The sequence below is a fragment of the Coptis chinensis genome, chromosome 8, assembly GCF_015680905.1.
Source record: "Coptis chinensis isolate HL-2020 chromosome 8, ASM1568090v1, whole genome shotgun sequence".
NCBI lineage: Eukaryota > Viridiplantae > Streptophyta > Magnoliopsida > Ranunculales > Ranunculaceae > Coptis > Coptis chinensis.
This window is the reverse complement of record NC_141463.1, coordinates 63,457,569-63,483,211: the sequence shown is the minus strand read 5'-3', so window position 1 is coordinate 63,483,211 and position 25,643 is coordinate 63,457,569. Positions and strand designations below refer to the sequence as shown.

The 25,643-nt window shown below is 35.6% G+C and overlaps 1 protein-coding gene and 1 long non-coding RNA gene across 17 annotated transcripts; both read left to right on the top strand.

Annotated features, from left to right (window-relative positions):
- The first annotated feature begins 614 nt into the window (after positions 1–614).
- U11/U12-31K (RNA recognition motif and CCHC-type zinc finger domains containing protein) lies at positions 615–5,098 on the top strand. The gene is made up of 2 exons (XM_086580631.1): positions 615–1,451; positions 4,660–5,098. Exon 1 carries the CDS (start codon positions 650–652, stop codon positions 1,418–1,420), a length of 771 nt encoding a protein of 256 aa, XP_086436757.1. The 5' UTR covers positions 615–649; the 3' UTR covers positions 1,421–1,451; positions 4,660–5,098.
- Positions 5,099–6,089: 991 nt separating this feature from the next.
- On the top strand, positions 6,090–24,359 carry LOC147482371 (uncharacterized). Of its 16 annotated transcripts, none has more exons than XR_015204159.1 (11): positions 6,090–7,110; positions 11,975–12,058; positions 12,160–17,639; positions 17,742–17,810; positions 18,010–18,052; positions 21,317–21,378; positions 22,251–22,366; positions 22,519–22,601; positions 22,770–22,966; positions 23,693–24,094; positions 24,188–24,359. It is a non-coding gene; the product is annotated as an uncharacterized LOC147482371 (long non-coding RNA). The 16 variants fall into 16 exon arrangements; XR_015204167.1 differs by lacking the exon at positions 22,519–22,601 and having other exon boundaries at positions 6,091–7,110; positions 22,770–22,958; positions 23,693–23,787; positions 23,968–24,094; XR_015204164.1 differs by lacking the exon at positions 22,519–22,601 and having other exon boundaries at positions 6,091–7,110; positions 22,770–22,958; positions 23,693–23,787; positions 23,964–24,094.
- The last annotated feature ends 1,284 nt before the right edge of the window (positions 24,360–25,643 follow it).

Here is a 25,643-nt window from a genome sequence, read left to right as displayed (position 1 = left end):
GTGTTTTTACTGATGATACATTATGTTGAGGTATGAACAGTGATTGCTCATACCCCAAATATGTATAAACAATCAACAATGATTGTTTATATGAACAATGAGTGTTCATAGAGTGTTCATAGCTCATGTTAATGTATGAATAATATGTTAATGTATGAACAATGATTGTTCATATCCCAAATAGGTATAAACAATCATAGTTCATACTATATACACCGGGTCATTCCGGTTGGGCCGGGCCGTTTATTATTTCGTACTAGGAGTATACTTGACATTTCATCTACCCAAGCCGTTTTTAATTTCGCGTCAAGGGTATACTTGACCTTTCAGTTAGCCAGTCCTTGTGAGTGATTAAAAAAAGGTGTCCTCTCAGTTACTTCTTCAGGTGATTTGTCATCTAGAGACTAGAGTTACTCCTTGATAATTAAATGTGGCATTAATTGTTCTAGCAAATGGAAACAAAGTTTCTAATATGATATTCAAATGCAGAAGTAGTGCCAATTAACAAAGTTGGTAAAATCTTTGGGTGAGGCTGATTTAGAGACTTTAAGGACGCATTACAAAATAGGGTAGCTTTAAAAGGGCCGTAAAATAAATAAAAGCCAAACTATTTATGCATCACCCCAAAAAAACAGAGGGAGAAAAAAAAATGGTGAAGCCTGAGAAGTACGACAGTGAAGAAGAAGACGAAACATTATACCATCGCTACCCCTCCATAAACCCAACATCCTCATCCTCAAAATCCAACCTTGGCAGTGGAAAACTAGCCCCATCAAAGTCAACAGTGTACGTAAGCAATCTAGACTACACATTAACAAACTCAGACTTATTCACAATCTTCTCCACGTTTGGAAAAGTAGCCAAAGTAACTATACTTAAAGACCGTAAAACGAGACGTAGTCGTGGGGTGGCTTTTGTTCTTTATGTGTCTAAAGAAGATGCAGTGAAAGCTGTGAAAGGAATGGAAGGGAAGGTATTGAATAAGAGGAGTTTGAGAGTGTCGATAGCTACGGATAACGGTCGGGCAGCGGAGTTTATTAGAAGGAAGGTTTATAAAGATAAGAGTAAATGTTATGAGTGTGGGGAAGATGGGCATTTGAGTTATGAGTGTCCTAGGAATATGCTTGGGCCTAGGGAGAGACCCGTGCCGAAAAGGGTTCGGAGAAGTGGTGGAAATGGGGGTGAAGGAAGTGGCGTTGGGCGATTGCGTGGTGCGGAGGAGGAGGATGAGGAAGGATTTGAGGGTGGGGATGGGGATGAGGGGCTTTTTGATGATGAGAGATGGAGTTCTATTGTTGATACAAGAGGGGTTGATGAAGGGATGATGATAGAAAGTGAGAGGGTATTGAAGAATAAGGAAAACAAAGTGAAGAAGAAGAAGATTGTTTATTTTAGTGATGAAAGTGGTGAAGATGAGTAGTCTTTAAATTGGAAGATGTCGATGCGTTAAGGTATTCATTTTCTTATTGTTTACTTACATTTGAATGAAATATTGTTCTGGTTTAGCTGCTTTGTGAATTTGTTATATATTAAATCTTTATTTTGGTGTACTTATTAGTGAGAGTAGAAAATGCGTTTAGGACCTTTAGAACCATAAATGATGACTGAAAAATTGGATCTTCATAATAAGTCTGATAGCGAATATTGTTGTCAAATGTCTTTAATTTTATATTTATTTTCTAATATTGTGAGATTCATTTCAATGTCTTTGTTTGAGACTTTGAGTATGGCCTGGGTGCATATTTGGGCTAAGTGCTTCGAATAAGAGTTAAGGATGTTTGTGTGTGTGTATTGTTCTTTTCGAAGGTTCTAAGGTAGATGAGATGTGAAGAAAAGTTTTTGTGGGGTAGATGAATTCTCACACTCACATGTATTGCTTTGGTTCTCATAGTTGAAGTTCTTGCTTCTTGAGATAGCTGTATACGTTTTTTGTTTTTTGGGGTGGGGGTGAGGACAGGGAAAGTAGCAGATAAAATCTTTCGTGATTACCACAAATTATGGAAGTGAGGTCGGTATCTTTTTTTTTTTTTTTTTTTCTTTTAATGGAACAGTGGTTATGGAGTTATGGTGAAGTTGAGCATCTTTTATGCCATAAGGTGATTAGTGACTACAACAAAGTATGAACTGGTTATCTACCTGAACATTCTCGTTATAGGTATTGAAGCTTGGTTGAGGATGGGTTGTAATTAAGGTTTAATTGGCACAGAACAATGGATCTCTTCCTAGTATATTTTTCATACTAAGGAGTAATGACAAAATGGCGATGGAGATATGGTGAGGTAGAGCATCTTTTATGGGCTATTACCAAAAACTATGGAAGAGGGGTTAGCTAATGGTATTTCCATCTATTGGGTCTACCAGTCGCAATACAAAAGTAGGATTTCGAGGATTCAGAGTGGAGTGAATACTGTTTGGGAAATCTTGTGTTAAATAGGGGAATAGTTATCTCTAGCACAACTTAGTGCATTTTTCTTTTGTTTCTTTGTATACTCTGCTTCCTCCCGTTGTAATGGTGCATTTCTCCCTCACCTTTTTCTCTCTTAGTGAATTAGATGCCGCTTTGTCAAAAGGTACACTTTCCTTTGGGAAACTTTGGAAACCCCTAAACAACCACATAGCATCATAGAAGCTTGGGGGAGTAGTTTTTTTATCCATCCACTAAATGGCTAAGGAAAATTGGCTTGCGAGCCACATTCCAAAGGCAATTGTGGGGTTTATGGATGGAGAGGAATATAAGTATACAACACAAGGAGAGGGACTTGCAAAAGAACATCCTTGATGTTAAGAGGGCTTCTCTTTATTTAACTTTTAGATGGCTAAAGTTTCAAGACTTTGAATATCTAGTAAATTAGTATTTGAGGAGAGTGTTGTAAATTAATGTATATGTGGGTCGTCTTACTCTGCCTGGCAAGAGGTTGGTGGGTCTCTTTTTCCACTTTCTCTACCATTGGTGTAGTTTTCTATTTAATTAATGAAATTTAAGTAATAACTAATAACCTCCCACATCAATGCCGCCTCTTTTTGAAAGTGTTCCTATTCCTCTCTAATCCCAAACCCCATATGACTTCAAAAGGATCGTGGTCTAGGTACAACATGTCCACATCCCCTATCTGGATGAACCCTCGAGTTCCATGAGACTAGTAACTCTTTTACCGAGTAGGGGCACTTCTAATAGTTCCCCAATAAATCAATAAAAGAATAAGAATTCCAGACCCATGAAGAGAAAGGACAAAAGGCAAGGTATGATTTTCAGACTCACCATCAGTATCGCATAACAGACAAAAGTTGACAATAGCTTCCTTGAAATGTCTAACTCGCAGGACACTGTCCCTCAATCGCCCAGTGTCGCGTGAAATTTTTAATTTCTGCTGAGAGACCTTTGTCATGAGGGGCCTTTGAGGCTTCCATGCTTGTTTTTTATGTAAAAAATAAAAAACGAGAGCTTACATAAACACACCAAACAAAAAAAGAATAAAAAAGAGGGGGGGGGGAACAACAATAACAAATGAAATAGCTGTTTGGCTGTTAAGGAGTTGAGGGCTATGATCTTGTTTTAGGTGGTGACTCTTAAGATCTGGTATAGTGGTGCAGAAGTTCCCTGCATTGTTGGCAGAGCTTGGTTTTGGCAAAATATGGGCCAAGGACTTTCGGTGTTCTAGTTTTACAAAAATAAGAAAGAGTAAAGAAAGAAAATTACGTAGGAAGATGATTAGTTTTTAAAATTGGAAAATTTTGATAGGTTAAGGTATTCATTTCTGAGGGCTTACTTAAATACAAATGAGGGTTGTTCTGGTTTGGGTACTTCGTAAATTTGTGATATTTTAGTTCTGCTTGTTACTATAATTTTTAGTGAGACTGGTATATGATTCATAAGTTTTGTTGTCAAATGTCTTGATTTTTTGATTATTTTTTCTATAATTTGAGATTCACGTTGCATTGTCTTTGTTTGAGTGTGTCATGGTTCTTACTTTTGCCAACTGCTTCAATAAGGATTCTGGATGTCAGGGTGTGTATCATTCCATTTGAAGAGTCTGAGGTAGATGTGAAGGAAAGATAGTACATGAACTGCTGAAGGCGAATTAGTCGCACTCTTGTGTATGTCTATGCTTCTCATAGTTGAAGCTTTTGCTTCCCAAGATAAATCTGTACCTTTTTGTGTGTTTGTGGTGAGGGGTGGGGAAGGGGGATAAATCTGTAGCTTTTGCTTCCCAAGATAAATATGTACCTGCATCACATTACTTAGTCATCCATCCAACGACCAAGGCAAATTAGCTTGTGACATTTGAAAGGAAATTATGTGGGGTTTGTGGAGGGTCGAGAATAAAAGAGCTCTTCAGCACGAGGATGACTTAAAAGGATCATCCTTGATGTTAAGGAGCTTCTCTTTGGTTGGGGATCTGGGAATCCTACTTTTAGACGGCTAAAGCTCAAGAGTGTGTATGTAATGATTGTGGATTGTCTTGATTTCCCTAGTATTTTTCTACTGGAGCAATTAGCATTTGGGTATCGTTTCCAGTCTGTGAACCGCATGTTGTACTGTTCTTTGATCAACGAAATTCAAGTTACCTAAAGTTATCTACAGAAGAAAAGAAAAATGAAGTTGGTGTTACATGTTAATGTTTGTTGGTCTAAAATTATCTTTGGTGGTGTCTATGACAGGGACCCAGGAAGGGAACAAGCAGCTGCGGTTTGCAAAGGACCTTAAGGAACCATCTTGAAGCTGTGTACAGAAAGATCCGAGTACAAAGCCATTTTGAAGCACAGTCCTTAGGAGCAGATAGCAGTAGCATTTTTGGAAATATTGCAGCTGAACAAAGCAGTGGTGCTCGGGAACAACTCAAAGCTGATGAAGAAGCTCAAGTATGATGAAGAAGAAGAATTGGACTTGCAACATGCTCTGATAGAGTACCAAGTATAAGACTTTTCTCATAAAGCTTTTGCGTCTGAATGTAAACTAGTCAACTTCTTTTAATGGGGAGTTCCATCCTTGTATGGTCCAGTACTCCAGTGTTTGCTATTGTTCCGATATTTTCACTTTAATGATGAACGACCGATTGATTACCGATTGATTACTGGAAAAAAAAAAGTTTGTTGGTCTTGCATGCTTGTAGGAAATTTAGTCCATCCACAACACATGAAGAGGATGTGATGTGAGAACCTCACATCAGAGAAAGAAAACTACATGTAACGAAAAAGGCACCAGTAGCCCTTAAGCTCACAAAAGCTCTTATTGAAAGTGAACAAATCTCGGTGCTACTACTTGCTACCATTAGAAAATACTTAGTGATACGACCTGTGCAGGGGTCAAACTTAAGTGGTCCGAGAGTGCTAATCATCTAAATCATTCATCAGTTTAAAGGTGCAGGCGATAACTAGGTGTAGGAGGTGAGCCCTGGCAAACAAGGAACAACATCAGGAAGTAAACAATAACTTCCATCCTCTGATGATTACCTAAACTGAGATCCTTAACAGTCACACAGCGACTCATATTTTGGCAAACAAGGAACAACATCAGGTCCATGTGTTGAAGTATCTAACTCATAACAATATGCTTGAAGTCTTCAGATTATGTGGGATTCGGGAAGGTTGCCAATAAGTAAATCCCAGTGAACTTAATTCTTGTGAACGATACAGTATATTCACTTCGAAATGATACAACCCGTGGAGTCCTGGACAATACATTTGTACTTAGTTCTTACAAGAATATAAGTCACAAGTAATAATGATAACTCAAATACCATATATAGGAGGGCCTCAACAAAACCCCTTCAAAAGACAAGAAGTAAGTTTGAGAGCGACCAAATTCTCCTAGAAAGAGAACAAGACTAAGAAAGATTGAAGAGTAGTGATGGATACCATTACATGAACAAAGGCTAGCTAAAACTAGGATTACAATCACTACAGGAATGGAAATGAATCATTTCTTTTTCTTCATCTTGTAAAAGCGGTAAAAAAAAACTAGGAAACAAGATAACTGATAATAAAATAAATTAGCAGGTGATCTATGAACTTGATTACACAATGATCGCCCTATTATAAGTCTGTCCCTATATATTTGACTTGTTATTACTTAACTACTGACTCAGTTCAACACTTGAAGGATAAATGACGTATTCAGTTTGAAACAAACCTGATTGGATAAAATAACAAGGAAGCAAAACTGTAGCATTAAACATTTAAACATCAAAACTACACTTGCCTGCTAGTTTTTAATTATAAACAAAACCACAAAATCTACCATTTCACATTGTCCTTGCTCTAAGTGTGTACCAGGAAATTTCAGCCAAAATAATCTCAGGCATCCACAACATCATCGTCATCATCAACATTGTCTTCAGATCAATCATCGTCAGATTCCAGTGAACCAACTGTGATGAAGGTTTTGATATGAGAAGCCATCTTTAGTATTTCTCCATCATCAGAGGCAAACCCTTCACATTCACCAACGTCCAGGAAGACTAGGTCCTTGCAACCTTTCAATATCAAAATCAGATGTGTACGCAAGATGCCGTTTTATGTAGGTCCAAGTATCTGATATTTGGTACTAGGTTAACTATAGCTTCTGCCTGCTCTTTCTCTATGTCACCTCTGGCAGAAAGTGCAACAAACTTGTTGCAATGATTACTAATCCGCTTGTGCCATGCATAGACTTTCCACTAAAACAAATAAAGTATTGTTCTGTGGATATGCTCAAAGGAAACGTTCTGTCATAATAGATGATAATAACAAAGAGCAACGGAACATAAATTTGTGTCCATTACTGTAGGAACTTAACTTTAACCCGATAAACTTAAACGGAAAAACTAATGCATCAGCCATTGGACGACACTAGTCAAAGTAAACAAACATGAAAAAATCCCGCAAAAATTGAATCTCCGTGAAAGAATTCCCAGGGTTGCCAAACGTACCCTTAAATTCTGTCCCATAGGCCCGATAACTGAGCGGTGGGCTGTAGGAGAAAAGAGAATAATAAGATTTTGGGGGAATTCTCGCAAAGTTAGTCGGCGAGAATAGTTGGGTTTGTTACGGCTCAAATCTATTTAACAACTCCACTCTCCAAGCTTCATCGTCTACCTCAAACATATTCTCTTTTGCAACAAGTTCAACAAGGTATAGTAAAGTCTTTTTTTTTTCTTTGTTGATTTTCATTGTTTTCTCTTCGTTGATACGCCAATCGTTTTGTAGTAGGGTGATACTCTCCCATTCTTTGGTCTTTTTTTTTCTCTGTTTTCATGTTGGCGTGCTTAGATTTTCCCTTCAATTTGATTACCCTGTGTTAAGGTTATTTTAGTTATAAGCGAACAACAATATGTAGGAGTCATAGCAATTGTGCCGAGCATCGACCTTCAAAGATAAGGTTCAGAAACATAGTTATATTGTCTGAGAGTCAGAGATAGTATTCTCTTTATAGCCCCTTGGTATATATGCTACAAAGTTAGCAAGGAACACAAATTTCCAGAAACAGCCAACGCATTGAGTAGTAAAGCTTTGCGAGAACTCAGTAGGAAAATAGACTTCTTTGGACCCTGATGCTGGAGTTTCTTCAATGAGTTCTTGATTCCTCCTAAAATGTACACCAACGGAAAGATTAGTATAGTTAAACAATAACAAAAAATTTTAAGATACTAAAAAGAAACTTGCGCAGATGCATAGTCACTGAAGTATTCTTTCAAATAGTCGAGGCTTTCTTCAGTGGATAAATAGAGCCCGAATTTGTTCACCAGCATATTTGCTTTAGAGAAACTAAATAAAGAATATATCCAGAAAACCAAAAAGGATGCCAAGATTTTCTCCCCAAAACATGCTACTTCTCTCTCCACTTCCCTCCAACGAGTTTCTTCTTCCTCTATCCCTCGTCCTTCTCAACTCGTTCTATCCTTCCTCATATAAACAAAATAGAGAGTATGCATATTTTGAGGGCAAAATACTTATTAGACCAAAGAGATGTCATGAGCATTGTATTCGGAGTCAACAACTTCAAAGTGTCATTATAACAAGACTTCAAATTTTTTTAAAAAAAATACAGAGAAGAAGAAATGTTAAATGAAGTTTTGAAGTGATTGTGTGCTATGGCAATAGTACTCAAAAAATTTCAATATGCCACACGGATATAAATGCTTATCGTATCTCGTTTCCAAGCCATTCAAGTGTTCAATTAAACCAAATAAAAAAAATGAAAATAAAACTAATTATAACTACTGTAATTTGATAATACAAGAAGAAAAGTATTTTTTTGGTATCATACCTAAGTAGGATTTACTAAAAAAAATTATATGAAAAAAAAGATAAAAGAGTAGAGAAGACGAGGGATGGAGGGAGAGAAGGAAGTTGGAGAGAAAGAGTACGCATGTTTTGGGAGAAAATCTTTGCAAGAATCGTTATTTTCTTTTTCGGTTTTTTGAATATATTGTTTTGTTTTTATTTATACACGTTGGCTCTTTGTACCGCTGGTAGATTTCACCAGCCAAATATGCTGGTGAACAAATTCGAACTCGGATAAATATGCACATTTGGGAGCTCAGAATCTTTGCCGCACTCCACTCATTCTCTCTCTTTTTCAATTTTTTATCTTTTCAAGTGCTTGGGTATGGTTTTCTTCCTCTATTTTTTTTTTTATTTCGATTTAATTTCAGTTTCTTAGGATTTTTAGAATCCCAAATTTTTCGCCCAATATATTTTGTATGAATTTACTTTGTTTCTATATGTTTTACGACAATTTAGATTGATTGTTTTTACTGATTGATTGTTTTGCGTGCTTAATTTATAGCCAATTGAGCATTTGCTTGGGAATTTAGTTAATTCATCTAACCCATGCTGTTTGAGATTCAGATAGTTGGTATAAAGAACCAATTAGTTAGAAGTTATTGTTATATGGTTTTCATGTAGAGTTCACCACCTCTTATTAAACTATGTTTGGTTTGAGGTTGCTGAAATTAGTTTAACGGCATATATGTTATATTAGTTTGAGTTTAAGGACTTCTTGTTTACTTCTCTTATATGATTTACTTGGTTCTCTTACTCCTTGCAATTGGGAAGGTCTATAGTAGTAGGGAACCAGATTAAATATTTGGCATATGTTACAGCCTTAGTTTAAATATTACATACTTGTTTAGAATTATGAGAACACTTGACCAGTGATTGCACTGCTGTCCTGATTTTGAGCGCAATCTTATCATAGTTAGAGTTAGCGTTGGGTTGGGACAAACTACATAAAAAAGATATTAATTTGTGTCTATTTTCTTATGAATTATGTTTCATTGCATTTGGACATCAGAGTTAGAAGCTATGCTTGGTCGAAAATGGGTTGGTCAAATTGTTTTTTTTTCAATAGTGAATTATGGTGTATCGTGTGGAAGTCGCATTGATATTAAAAGATGAATACTATATTGATATTTTTCTAAGATCAGGTGATCTATGTCTACTTACTTGTCAGAGCATCATTAGTAATTTGTTCTGAGAGTATCTACTTGTAGAATTTAATAATATTCCTTTAGTTGTTGCATTGATTAGGTGATGATGCCTACCTTTAATGAAGATGATGAGTGGGTTAGAAATGTTCGTCTTGATGCATGCCCTGACGAGGAAAGTAATTGTTCTGACACTAAAACAGATATTTGTGTGGAGTCAGTCATTATAAACTTAGAAGACATACATACATCGAATGGCGAAAGTGAAGGAGAAGATGAATCTTTTGAAGAAGGGGATAAAAATGAAAGAGAAGAGGTAGAAGGATGTGATAAAGAGGATATAAATTCTTTTAATTAGTCCGGTGCAAGGGAAAATGGAGAAGGTTTAGATTGTGAAGACGAGAATGCAATTATGTTCTCTATGTGTTTTAAAACTAGTGGCGAGGCTTATGACTTCTACAATGAGTACGCCAAATTTGTTAGATTTAGTGTTCGTAGGGGTATCCGTAGATTTAATAAAGATGTTGAGTGTAAGCGAATATTTCTGTGCTCCTGTGAAGGTAAGAGAGACAAGAAATATTTTGTCGTCACCCCACGCAAACCACGGAGGGAGACTCATGTGGGTGCATTGCTCATTTTGAAATGATTTTAGATGTTAAATCCAAAATGTGGGTTGTTAGTGGTTTTTTTAGAGAACACACTCATCCGCTTGCGTCCTATCCAAGCTCAATGTGTGGCCGATCACATAGAAATGTGGGTATTGAGGATGCAGCATTAGCTACAAGTCTAAGAAATGTGAGCATAAGAACATGTCAAGTAATGGATTTTTTTTGTGAGTAAGGTTGGCGCTTTTTGGGAAGTTGGATATAAAAGACCTTTATAATTGGATCGATAGATTGAAAATTCAGTATATGAATGGGGATGCCAACACACTTCTTACCAACATGAAGAACAAGTCGAAGATTGATCCATCATTTTTCTACGATCACGAGGTAAATGTGCATGGTCAGTTGGTTAGATTGTTTTGGGCTGATTTGACGTGTCGCTCAGATTACTGTTGCTTTGGCGTTTGATTTGACATACCGGACAAATCATTACAAAATGCCAGCTGTTGTGTTTGTTGGAGTGAATAACCATAGACAAACTATAGTTTTTGGTTTTGCAGTTATGACGAGTGAGTTAAAGGAGTCTTACATCTGGGCTTTAAAGTGCTTTCTACAAGCTATGGGCAATAAGCCACCAAAATTGGTCATAATTAATGGTGACCACGCAATTCGCAAGGCTATCAAAGTTTGCTTACCTAGTGCCAAACATCGCTTATGTGCGTGGCACATTCTCAGAAGTTCCATTAGCAATGTCTGTGTCTCTGGGCTTCAAAAACACTTTTGTTCGCTCATGTTCATGAAGTGTTCTCAAGAAGTGTTTGAGCAAAAATGGAAGGATTTGTTAGAAGCACACAAAGTCAATGACCACGAGTAGGTGAAGAAGATATAAAGGAAAAAGATGAGGTGGGCAGAGGCATATCTCCATGGCACATTCTTTGGTGGTTGTAGAACCAACCAACATTATGAAAGCATAAACTCTATTATACGGCGTCATGTGAAGGCCCGTATTAGAATGGTTGAGCTCTATAATAAATTGAAATTGGCACTTGAAAAGATTCGTCACCGTGAGCACGAAGAGGAAGTGATTACTTTAACAACCAAGCCAGTAATTGAGACCCACTTGATTGGGTATTTAAATCAGGTAGAATCAATCTACTCACAGGCGGCTTTTGATATTTTTAATAAGCAATTGCCGCAGGAGGTGATGTACATTGTAGATTCGAAAAGGGATCTAGGTGACAATATTCTTTCCTATACTTTACATCGTCATTTGAGTAGGGGCCGCAAGTCCATTGTGCATTACAATGTTGTTGATCAAAGCGCCATATGTTCTAGTGGACTATTTGAATCTTGGGGTTTTCCATGTAGACACATCATCTTTGTTTTCAAAAATGAAGATGTCCGCAAAATACCCTCTAGTTGCATATTAAGGAGGTGGATGCAACATGCGAAATCAGCTATCCTAGTTGTTCTTCCTAATATTGTGCACAGGGAAGCTGCTTGTGCTATGCACTACAGTGAGCTTATGGGGATTTGCAAATGTATGGGGGCTGCCGAATCTAAAGGAGCTAGTGGAGAATTTAAAGATTTCCTATCTGCTTATATTATGTCGAAGGAGACCCCATTAAGTGGTGAACGAAACACTCAAGTTCCCATTCAGGAGCCATTGGATACTCCGGGGGATACCATCCAATTTGAGCTTATTCAGGATCCACCCCATGTAGCACCCACGGGTCGACAGAATAAAAGACTTAAAGCCCACAATGAGACAACAAAGAACACTTGTGGCCTTTGTGGTGTTAAAGGCATATAAGGCTCACATGCCTAGAAGTTGGGGGTAAACATCGCTTTAAGTTTTTCAATACTAGTATTGATATATTCAAGAACTCTAGCTATAAATGTATTGCACTCATAGTAATTCTTGATTTTATTAACTACAATTTTATTTGTGTGTTTGTATAGGTCCAAGTACAAACTTAGACCATTTGGGGAAATGTGCTCGACTGGCCGATTTGAGTGAAGAAGAGGAGATACATTACACGAGTGGTAGTACTGCCTTTTGCTCAATTTTGGTTTCTAGTCCTTAATATAGTTCTCAAATTTTGTTCTAATATAGGTGCATGTGGTTTTGTTGCTCCAATCAACAGGTGTGGAAACTGCTGTGAACTACGGCATACGAAGCCTAAGTGTCCATGGCCTAAACCTCAATCACAAGGTTGTGCCCATGCTCTTTCTTTCTACTATTCTAGTGTCACATTTCTCCCATGACACAATCTTCATATTTCAAATTCTGAAACTTAGCATCAACACAAGAACCCACACCCATAATATTGTGCTAATTTGTAGGCATTGCAGCAAAAATCATTTTGTATTCAATTTTTGCCTATTTATTTATGGTTCTCGTTATATGGATCATGTAGTTAAACGGTTGAAGCTATATCTTGGTTAGTACCAATTTGTTGCAAATAATTTTGAAAAGTAGGTACTGTATGGAGTGTTATATAGAAGGAACATGCACTGAGGTGGTTAAAACATATTGAGTAGTTATATTTGGAAGGTTGTAATATCCTGAACTATATATATACTTCTTTGATATTAGTATTTTCAAAACCTTAGTATTTTATTATCTAATTTATTGCATGAATTCTTTTCAAACAACTTCTTCTTCTAAGGTTCCAACAGCTCCACCTTCTCAGGTAATTGCATTTATATTTATATTCTGCCCTGTATGATCCATGAATTTTGTTTTTTTTTATCTGTTGTCTCGTGTTTGTTGAAATCTTTGTTAAACATTGGAGTACATAAAAATGTTGATGATGTATCGTAATTGTTTATAAATTGCTTTTTGGCACGTAAACATAATGTGATATGTGGGACTTGCACATTATTCAAAATTTGTGAGTGTATGCATTTCACATTTACTAGGTTTAAAAGGTTGATTGTGAAAGGTTGTGTGGATGTTAAACGCAAGGGCATAGTACCAAGGTGGTGCCTCTGAGCCCAAGATTGTGGGCACAATGTATCAGAATTTCAGTTCAATTCAGAAATTCAGATTTTGCCAAACGCCAACTTAGATATACGCAACAGCTGATAGCCAAACGAGTGCAAATTAACTGCATCATGCTTTTACGAAGCAACAATAAAATAGAAACTAACTACAAAAGATCTGTCAAGATACACGCCATTCTTCTTCCATATATGCTTAGCTAGACAAATGAGTAAATCTAGATCGCCAATGTTAATTGGATTCTAAATTTCCTGTTTTCAACTGAAAGTACCCCCAATTAATGAGGAGGCAGCTCCAGGCCTCCAGCATGATCTACATGCTACCAATATGTACCGGCAATATTCCACAATTACTTTTAGGCTTGACAATGAATTTCTATAATCAAACGAAAACACAGTATAAACTCATAACACTTAAACACTTGAATCACAAGGTGAAAACTCAGTACAAACTCAAAATACTTAAACACTTGAATCACAAGGTGAAATATTAGAGACTGTCGCATCTCTTTGAAGAGAAATAGACTGTTCACCTCAGTACCTCACACAACTAGAACTATTTTTTCAAGCATTACCTCTTTATTCCATTTTACTAAAGAAAATTACAGTACTGAAATACCATTAAAGACGACTATCCATCCAAACACCTACTCGAAATAAAGACAACATGAATTAGCTAGAAACTACTCTACATGAACGAAATAAGTTGTAAGAAACCAAAACAAGGAAAGTAAAACTGCTCCTATCCAGTCCATCAAAGTCTGCCACTACCACATTTTTTTCTTCGAGATTTGGAAGTACCAACAATCTTCTGGTATGCTACAAAGCGTGATTGAAGATATGTTTCCCAAACAATCGTAGTAGGATAATGATACACAAACCAAAGTTTTGCTATATCTGGCATCGGATAGTTTGTTTTGAGCTTGAGATTTAGCATTTTGTTCTCGACAAGCCAATACTTATAACTTTAGGTCCATTTTCAGGGAGAGCTGATCTCAATGGAAGAAAAGTGGCGGATTTTGCCTTTGAGAAAAAGACAACGATATCATGATACTTCGAAGCTACAAGATAACCAGATTGAGGCAACTCCATGCATTCATCCTTACCAGATTTTTTAAAATTCTTCTCACAATTTTCAAACCCACGAACATTGAACATCTTTACATACTCATTTTTAAAGCAACTCAACTCTACCAACAGATCTGCTTGTACTTTTATCTAATTTTCCTTACGATAACCCTATGCTAAAGCTTAAGCCATAAAACTAATGGTTCCATCTCCCAGGTGCTTCAATATCCAAAGTGTATAACCTTACAACTTCTGGAATTTTATCCATATAGTGCATGAAGCAATGAGTATAGGAAGGTACTTCAACATCCCCGAGATACTCTACTTGTTTAGCACGTAAAAACATCTCACTATTCAACTATTTTTTATTTCATTAATTCCTACTTAATCATAAAAACCATTGTCTCCTTCATCAGACCAAGAGTGATGAGTGAAGCATCTCTAGCAAGTTGTTGCATAGGCATAGGGCTTTGGTTTGGTTTCACCATATCGTCCGTGAGATCTGTAATATTTGCATCGTCAGCAAATTTCTTTATTGATTTAAGCACCTGAATTCTTTTCTCAATATTGTTGATATGGGACACTATGCCAATAAAAACCTCATCAATGTATGCTTTTATTGCATACAAATTCATCTTCAGACTAGCCACCTCCTCCTCTAGTCGATCCATTGGAATCTGGAAATTTAAAAGAAAAAACAAAAAAAATAAAGAAACAGTTTGACTTGCAACCAAGGAGTACAAAACAAAGGCAGAGTATGTTGCCAACTTATCAACACACAAATATTTGGTAACATTTCATATACTAAACTTTTGGTACCCTGTTTACTCATTACTGTAGAAAAACAGAACTTTCTAGTACCAACTATTATAAACATAATGACGAAGACTGAAGCAGAGGTTTTTATGCAAGTAAGGTCATACATCAATTAAGTACTTTCAATGTTCAATTTCTGACGTCCAACAATTTCAATGTAGTAGAACATAGAACATAGAAAATAAGCAAAACAATGGATTACCTTTTAATGTTTTGAGAGCTGAAAAAAAAAAAAAAAGTCGGGAACAACTACAGAACTCGAAGTTGATGGTTGATGCCTCCAGTTGATGGTTTTGTTTCTATTCATAAAAAACCATTTTTTAATTACATGCTTAAGTAATTCAACAGCCAAACCTCTTTCATTATATTTGGTTGTTGTATTACTTAAGCATGTAATTAAAGAATGGTTTTTTTATGAATAGAAACAAAACCATCAACTGGAGGCATCAACCATCAACTTCGAGTTCTGTAGTTGTTCCTGACTTTGTTTCTTTTTCAGCTCTCAAAACAGTAGAAGGTAATCCATTATTTTGCTTATTTTCTATGTTATATGTTCTACTACATCAAAATTGTTGTACATTAGAAATTGAACATTGAAAGTACTTAATTGATGTATGACCTTACTTGCATAAAAACCTATGCTTCAGTTTTCATCATTGTGTTTATGATAGTTGGCACTAGCATGTTCTGTTTTTCTACAGGGTAGCAAAAGTGTAGTATATGAAATGCTACCAAAAAATTGTATGTTGGTAACATACTCTGCCTTTGTTTTGTACTCCTTAAGTGCGAGTCAAACTGTTTTTTTTTTTCTTTCTTTTAAATTTCCAGGTTCCAATGGATCGACTAGAGGAGGAGGTGGCTAGTTTGAAGATGAATTTGTATGCAATAAAAGCATACATTGATTAGGTTTTTATTGGCAGTGTCCCATATCAACAATATTGAGAAAAGAATTCAAGTGCTTAAAGCAAGAAAGAAATTTGCTGACGATACAAATATTACAGATCTCACGGACGACATGGTGGAACCAAACTAAAGCCCTATGCCTATGCAACAACTTGCTAGAGATGCTTCACCCATCACTCTTGGTTTGATGAAGGAGACAATGAAAAGATAAGGTAAATTTGCGCAAAGGTTTTTATGATTAAGTAGGAATTAATGAAATATAAAATAGTTGAATAGTGAGATGTTTTTACGTGCTAAACAAGTAGAGTATCTTGGGGATGTTGAAGTACCTAAATATACTCATTGCTTCATGAACTATATGGATGAAGTTCCAGAAGTTGTAATGCCATACACTTTGGATATTGAAGCACCAATGGGAGATGGAACCGGTGGTTTTATGGCTTTGGCTTTAGCATTGGGTTATCGTAAGGAAAATTGGATAAAAGTACAAGCAGATCTGTTGGTAGAGTTGAGTTGCTTTAAAAATGAGTATGTAAAGATGTTCGGTGTTCGTGGGTTTGAAAATTGTGAGAAGAATCTTAAAATTTTTGGCAAGGATGAATGTATGGAGATGCCTCAATCTGGTTATCTTGCAGCTTCGAAGTATCATGCTATGGTTGTGTTTTTCTCAAAGGCAAAATCCGCCACTTTTCTTCCACTGAGATCAGCTCTCCCTGAAAATGGACCTAAAGTTATAAGTATTGTGCTTGTCGAGAACAAAATGCTAAAGCTGAAGCTCAAAACAAACTATCCGATGCTAGAAATAGCAAAGCTTTGGTTTGTGTATCATTATCCTACTACGATCATTTGGGAAATATATCTTCAATCACGCTTTGTTGCATACCAGAAGATTGTTGGTACTTCCAAATCTCGAGGAAAAAAACGTGGCAGTGGTGAACTTTGATGGACTGGATAGGAGCAGTTTTACTTGACTTGTTTTGGTTTCTTAAAACTTATTTCGTTCATGTAGGATAGTTTCTAGCTAATTCATGTTGTCTTTATTTCGAGTAGGTGTTTGGACAGATAGTCGTCTTTAATGGTCTTTCAGTATTGTAATTTTCTTTAGTAAAATGGAATAAAGAGGTAATGCTTGAAAAAACAGTTCTAGTTGTGTGAGGTACTGAGGTGAATAGTCTGTTTCTTTTCAAAGAGATGCAACAATCTCTAATATTTTACCTTGTGATTCAAGTGTTTAAGTGTACTGAGTTTGTACTGTGTTTTCACCTTGTGATTCAAGTGTTTAAGTGTTATGAGTTTGTATTGTGTTTTCGTTTGATTATAGAAATTCATTGTCAAGCCTAGAAGTAATTGTGGAATATTGCCGGTACATATTGGTAGCATGCAGATCATGTTGGAGGCCTAGAGCTGCCTCCCCATTAATTGGGGGTGCTTTCAGTTGAAAACAGGAAATTTAGAATCCAATTAATTAGCACTGGCGATCCAGATTTAATCATTTATCTAGCTATGCATATATGGAAGAAGAATGGCATGTATCTTGACGGATCTTTTGTGGTTCACTACACCATTTGGGTGAATTGGCCACAATTAGGATTTATCATTAGTAACACTTCATCCGTTAGAAAGTTAATCACATCTATTATCCATTGGGAATATTATCAACCGTTGCTTAAATAGTTCTATTATTCCGTAACATTTATGTAGATATTTAGTGACGGTTAGGAATATGTTAGAAACTAAGAAGTAAAAAACAAGAAAAATAAAAAATCACATGGGAGAAAACAGTGAGCTTGGACGAGTGGTGTTGCACTGCTGCCGTAGAGTTCTTCCTCACTAGGTTAGTTGTCCTCTTCACTTATTGTTTCTTGTTCTTCATCTCACCTTCCTCTTTCTACAAATAATTTTTTAGGGTTTTGATTCTAACTTTGGTTTTGTATAGTTAGGGTTTCAAGATTTCATTTTAGGCAAAATTGTTGATCTACTGAACAGAGGATTCTCTTTAACCGAGGTAAGTAATTGTTGGTCATGGTCTGGGTTTTCATTTCCTGTTGAACATGTTTAAGTTTGGTTGATTGTTGTTTATTATGTTGATTTTAGAGCATCCAGTACTAGATTGTTTTTTAAAATGATAAAAAAAAAAATGATATTTTGATGGAATTTCGTTTAAGATTGATTTTTCTATCTCTGTTTGTAATGTTCCAATCCAGATATCACACAAACTGAGAGATTTTCCAGTTCTATGTTCATAAGGTATCAATTTCTCTTATTGGTTGTTACTAATGCTTTAGTTTTGAACCAAATTGTTTACTTTTAATCGTTCTCTATCGAATTCGTGATTTGGGGCTCATTATTTTAAGTTTTTTAAGGTGCTTGCTGTCATTAGTTGTTGTTGTCGCTTCTTTGTAACAAGTTTTTGACATTAAGGTTTTAGCTTATGGGTTTGGTTAGACTTTGGATTATTTTGTAAAATATTGTATCTTTATAACTTTACATATGGTGTTATCAAGTTCAGTTTCTTGCCAGGTTTTATAGTCAGCGAGTTTTTCTTTTTATGTCTTTTAAATAGTATTGGAATAGATGATAGAAGCGAAAAAAAAATATTCTTGTAGTTTAATGTAATGCAATGTCTTGGACTGAGCATTGGTTTCACATTAAAAAATCAAATCCTTGTTAGCAATTAGTAATTGCTTGTGCCTCAACCATAACTTCAAGCTTCAGTTAGCTTACTTGCATCCAGATTTGTGAGTGTTGTCTGATTTTGACACCCATAAACTTACTAGCTATCTCTTATTGTTGTTTCATTTCTTTTCTTTTCTTTTCTTTCTTGTTTGTGATAGAACAATATTGAGGAATTTGTAGTATATTATAATGATATCACAATCATCCTCAATTTTTGCTATAATATAGAATTCACTGAAGGGTGTTTTTGGAAAATTAAGTGTAGTAGTGTTTCAGTTATTCAATTGTACATGCTGCATACACGAGTAGAGTTTTTGGTTAATTTCTTTATCTCAAAAGCTTTATGTGAATAAATATATATACTGAAGATTTAAGAAAGTGTCGATTTTACTGACAATATGTATGCAACTAGTGGTATATACATTAATATAATTGTGTTTTATCATATGGATTAGTTATAGTTCACTAGAATCTATATGACCCTGGGCTATAATGCACGGATACGGATACGGGTACCGATATGGGGACACCGGTACACGGTATGATACAGTTTTTTTGAAACATTAGGACACGGATACGGCCTATGGGTACGGCTAATTATTAGGAATATTTTAAAATATAGTAGTTCTTTGAGTAAAGTAAGTCAGGAACTTGTGAAAAACTATTATAAGACATGCCAAAGTCAATATAGCTTGAAGCCTCAAGAAACAGTTTACATTTTCAATGGAGCGGAACTATCAAATCAGGTCTATTTCAGGGATTCCAGCTGGAATCCATTTACAGAAGTTCAATTTCTTTCGAGAAAGAAGAGAGATTTGAAAATTTTGGTCATTCAAGTGAAAGAATTTGGCTAAATCTCCTTCGCCAGCCTCTCTCTCAAAATTTATTGGGATTCTATTTTTTTTGGGTAAGGAACAAGTATCCTAGAAGTATCCAGTACCCGTATCGGTATCGTACCCGACCGATACGGGTGCAATGACAATTTAGGAGTATCTGTGCATCATAGCCCCTGGGATTTTTATTTGTTTACCTAATTTAGTGTATAGGTAACATGAATTGGGTAGCCGCCAGAGAACATGTGCATGGGCCATGTGCAAAGTTAATAAGTTTGGAATATCTTACACCTCCTGCTTGTTGGAATTAAGTGCTGGACTTAAAAGAGCAACCCATTGGTTACATACTTACCTAAGAGGGTATCTCTCTTTATTGAACCTCAACCTTGCACCAAAGTAGTGTTGGCCGAAAGACAGGTGATGGGTTGCCACTCTTAGTGAAGTGGGAGAAAGAGGCTTGAAAAAAGGGGGGACAGGCAGCAATAAAAGAAGGGGAGAGAAAAGCTGGAATGAACCACCCAAATGGGAGCTTCTAATTTTAATTTAATTGGTTTTGTTTGCTGCTGCAGTCAGTTGAATTTCAATTTTATTTGCATATGAATATTGGATTCTAGCTCTTTAATTGCTTATTCTTTGTGAGTTTGATTTCTAGTTCGTGGTAAGCACCTCTTATGTATAATAATTGAATTCTATGGCTATGGAATTGCTAGAATTTCTCATATTGTTAATCTTTAGGATAAAATTGGGTATTTCTTTATGTTTTTGGTTTGTGGGTTGTTTGATGTGATGGGGTGATGCTGGGCTTACTTTGTTATGTTGGTGAAGTTGAAGTGTTTTGGTGCTTTGTGTTGCATCCCTTTATGGTTTGATAAGATTGTGATTAATGGTAGTACTCACTTAGTTCAATTGAATAACTTAGGGACTCAATTATGTATAATTGGATCCAATTGTTGTTGGTGATCTATGCTTATTACATTGCTCTTGATTGAGTTGTACCCTCTTAGATTGTGTAAAGTCAGGAATTCTTGTTAACGATAGCTTAGTAAATTACACTCGACTACTCGAGATCTAGAGACACTTATGTACTTGGTCTGTCGGGTTAACGGTTTTAGCCTTACGAGGTTTAAATAAATTTAACACCGATTTAGAAGCCTAAGTTAGTTTAGCAACCCATGTGCGAAAATTTTAAATTGCATATCATTGGTTCATTAGGAATGTTTTATCAGGGCCAAAATAGGATGGTAATAATTATGAAGATTTCTATTATTATATTAGATTTTTATTGGACTCGTTTTGTTGATATGAATCCATCGATATTATGTATGCAAAGATTACCCAATTAGTGAATGTGGGGAGCATACAAGCTTAACTAGTTATGATAGCATCTTAACAAAACACTGAGTATATTAGTATATGGTGGATAAGGGTAAGGGTAAAGATGGTTGAAAGTAGAAATGGGTTAACAACGCCTTAACATTGGTATTACTAACAAAGGGGTGCTAAAAACCGAACCAAGTCAGTAAGTAGGATAGTCAGTAAGTAGGATATATACAAGAAAAATTAGGAAGTTATAAAAAGACAAAATAAAGGAATGTGTGCTATTTCCTTTAATCCTCATTTACATCTCCGTATGAAACCTTATAGTCTTGCTTCATATTAAATTGAAGGTTTGAATAAACAATTAAAAGAAGACTTAAGTTGGGGTTTCAATAATGGGTTGATGGGTTTGCACGTACTGATGTTGTGCGTACATGGTGGTGATTAGATTAAACCTAGAGAGAGATTGTTGTGAGTAGTTGGGTTGTTTACACCTTGTTCAAACAGGTAAATTTTTACTTCTAATTTCTTAAGTTTTATTAGAATTTCAAGTACTCATGAAGTTGTTTCCTTCCCAATTATTGAATTTTTTAGTTAAGGCTTCAAATTAATATATATGGAATTAGTTGTGGGGTTTAAAAATCAGCAAGTTGTTGTTGTTGAGATGATGAAGTTTGAATTTCAGAGAAAGGAGAACTTGTTGAACCAAGAGGAGACATAGTGTGAAATAAGTTGTCACTGTTTCGGGTGAGTGATTGCTCTTTCTTGTCTCTTTTTCTTAGTTTCTACCAGTTATGTACACATCAAATTAACAAAGATGACTGACCGTCTAATTAACAAGGTTGTTATGGAATTAAGATACACCTTGTCTGACGAGTTAATCCGCGAAACCGCAGTAATGCAGAAACACAAAATTTGACGTTAGCTATACCGTGAATGAATAATTGTTGTTGCTGCCTATTATCATTAGATGCATTAAGCGTGCTTAAGTACAGGTTACGTAGTTACATATTGGAGTTTAGAAAAAAAATATATGTGCCGAGTTTCAGTGGCTTGGTGATGGCCATGGTATGCAGCGGCCTGTCAGTGTCCTGTAGTGACATGTAGTGTGTCATGCAGTAGCCTAGAGTGGCTTGCAGTGTGGACTTTATAAAAATACACCTAAAGCCATACCTTGTAAGCTAGTTACACGTGTTTTAGTGATAAAAACACGAGTTCTTATCGAGTTATACAGACTCCAGTTAGAAGAACTTATTAGTTCATTAATTTTCTACGAATTATGAATTATGATAATGAGCTTACACGTATATATGTGGTATCTATAGGAGTCGACGTTGGTTATAGTTCTTTAGGAACACGTGACTATAAGGAAGCGTGTGAAGGTAGGAACTTACACCACCAGTCTATAGCCTACTTATTTCATGCGTGTTTTATTTATTTTAATGGTTAAAAGTTAGTTGATCGTTTGGTGTGCCGTGAGCCACCAACGTGTCTAGAAAATGCACAAACTTACTAAGACTCGCAACATATAAGTTTTTTGTGTGGAAATAATGTTTTCGGTGAACAGTGATTTTTTTTCCCCTGACAAGTTTCTATACGTTTCTTTTTGTTCTTCTTAGCGAGATCTGAGGCGCCGGTGAATATGCTGAGGCTTTATTTGGGTTTAGCTACATTATCATTGATCATCTTTTTGATAGGCTTTCAACATTTACTGGTGATTGTAGTGCTTACTGAGGTATTATTGGCTTTATAAGATACACTTTGTACAAATATCTCACTCAATTAAAATATGAGAAGCCTTATCTATTAGTTTTTTGTTTCGTACATTGAGCATTCATAGAAGACTACTTGTAAGTTGCCAGTCAAGCTCGTGTTGCGTCCGTTTAGGTTTCAGTTGTTGCAGCAGTTCTATTCAGAACTTGTTAAAGAGCTCTCCCCATATAGAAACTCTTGCCTTGGAAGTAAATTAGGTTCTAAAAAAAGCTGTCATTCCTTTTATTAATAATTATTTTTCTTCTTCATGTAGCCAGTAGTGTGTTTATGTAAAATTCTATCACTTGGCACATTGTTGGTTGTTGGTTCATGTGTTTAGCCTAGCTTGGCTTCTAATTCTTATACATCACTCTTCCAATGTTTAGGTAATGAAGGAAAAATATTGGGGAGAGGTGTTCCAAAGCATTCATTACCTGATATCCATTGAGAACAGTCTGTCACACTGTTTTGGTAGTTGCAGAAGTATGTAGGACCTGGTCATATTGATGAGGTTTTTGCAGTGTTGGTTGGGCAGAAATTTCCAGCAACATTCTTGAAATATCTATCATCAATTGGTGAGTAGGTAAGAACTCTCTTGACTTTAGTTCTTCTTTGTGTCATTGAAAACTCAATATATACTTAGTTCTTTATACTTTTTTGCTTAGTTTCAATCAAATCAGTTGGGATATTTGAACTTCCCAATCAGAGAATTTCTGACATGTTCCTTTATGATATTGAGTTGAAGTGAATCAGGAATCTTTAGATGAGATAAGGGTTGTGGTGGTTTGTGAGTACTTGTATATGCTTGATTGATGTGTAGGTAGAAATAGAGGATAATTGTGTGGATGGTGTGGTGCTGATTTTTGGTTTCTGAAGGAAGTAATATGCATACTTAGTGAATGGCATGTCAAAGAAGCCAAAAAAGAATGGCCTGCAGTGACCTGTCAGAGCCTAAAACTGGCCTGGGGCGGCCTGCAGCAGTCCAACAGATGGCCTATAACATCCTAAGACTTGAAATTGTATGAAGTATGAAGCTTGGGTATTTTGTACCATTCTAGAATTATTGTTTGGAACCATAGGAACTTTAAAAGCTAGTTTCTTAGTTAGTAATCAACGCACAAGTTTATTAGCGGGATATGAGTTGGATTTGGATATGAGTAAGTCCTCGAGATATGAGTTGGATTTGGAAGTGTTACATGTTTCCTGCCTATTCGTTTTGTTTGGCATGGTAATCATTATCGCTATTTTATTTTCTTATTATAGTCTTGGAGTTTGTGTTCTTTTAACTGTTGTTTCCATCAAGTGATAGTCATGAAGTGTGACGATGGAACAAGAGATCCTGATCTTTGCAACACATACACTTCACTATGTATTTGCTGAATCAACAAGAACTCAAATAGATTGGTATTAATTTCCATAGTACTTGCTTTGTGATTAAAATCTTTGTAGTCTCTTGTTAGTAAATTTATGACTCGGGGTAGAAAAGTTTTATCTAATTTTGAGACTTGGTCTTGATTATATTAATTTTAGTTGTAAGCCTAATTAAGAACATGGGTTTTTGATATTTTGTATGCTATGAGGGAGGTTTGCGAATGCGTAGAAAGACCGGGCTAGAAACGGGACAAAATCGAAGAGCATCAAGTGATATTAATTGGAATATAGTTGGAGTTGCACTTTATCCTTATGTAGTCAACAAAAGAGGATTAATAGAGTAAGAGTGTTTAAACCTGATCTTAATCTTCCAATATCAAGGCCTTTTTGTTTTTTTTGTAGTGTAATATTTTGGTTTTTGTTTCTTTTATAGGAAGTAGATGTGGAACTACAACATGAGTGGTGATTCTTATATTCCAATGTATGATTCATTTGTAATTGGTGGCTAATTAGTATGTAAATCTACCATTAAATTTATGTTGTCATCTTGTATTTTATGAAGTTAGTTTATGAACTTCTTCAATAGAAATTGCCAATTCTTAGTAGTTCAAATGTATTAATTAAGATAGATATGATCTAGTATGTTTTATTCTTGCTTTTTTTTTTTTATAAATATTATGCCGGTTATTAGCATCTTGGCGTGTAATGTATTTGTGTATGTTGGAAATGGTGTTGGGGGTAGAGATTGATAGATTAATGGATAAATAGAAGAATTTGGTGACACATTGTGGAGTGAATGTGAAGGTTTAGGTACAATAGGTGGTGTGCCGGCAAAATACTGATAGGAAATGTATGTTTTTTTTAAAACAATAAATCATTAGTAACAGATATGTAATAGTCAGAAACAATCTAACACTAATGGACAAAATCCCTTATTATAAATTATAGTGACACTTATATCCGTTACTAATGGAGGATACATTTTTTTTGGTAACTGCTACTAATACATTCTAACGGATACGTATCTGTTAATTTCAGTAATACTTTATAACCGTTAGTAAATTTTCTAACAATAGTTATTAATATTTTTTTTTGTAACGGATGGTATCCGTCACAAATAGACTGTTATGGTGTAGTGGTTAGTTTCTATTTTATTGTTGCTTCGTAAAAGCATGATGCGGTTTGCACTCGTTTGGCTATCAGCTGCTGGGGGTATATCTAAGGTGGCGTCTGGCAAAATTGAATCTGAATTTCTTAACCGAACTGAAATTATGATACATTGTGCCCACAATCTCGAAATACACCTTGCACCCACAATCTTGGGATCAGAGGCACCACCTTGGTACTGCCTTTGCGTTTAACATCCACACAACAACCTTTTAAACCTAGTAAATGTGAAATGCATACACTCACAAATATTGAATAATGCGCAAGTCTTATACATCATATTATGTTTACGTGCCAAAAAGCAATTGATAAACAATTACGATACATCATCAACATTTTTATGTACTCCAATGTTTAACAAAGATTTTAACAAACACAAGACAACAGATAAAAAAAACAGATTTCATGGATCCTACAGGGTAGAATATAAATATAAATGCAATTACCTAAGAAGGTGGAGCTGTTGGAACTTTAGAAAAAGTTGTTTGAAAAGAATTCATGCAATAAATTAGATAATAAAATACTAAGGTTTTGAAAATACTAATATCAAAGAAGTATATACATAGTTCAGGATATTACAACCTTCCAAATATAACTATGTACTCAATATGCTGTAACCACCTCAGTGCATGTTCCTTCTATATAACACTCCATACAGTACCTACTTTTCAAAGCTATTTGCAACAAATTGGTACTAACCAAGATATAGCTTCAACCGTTTA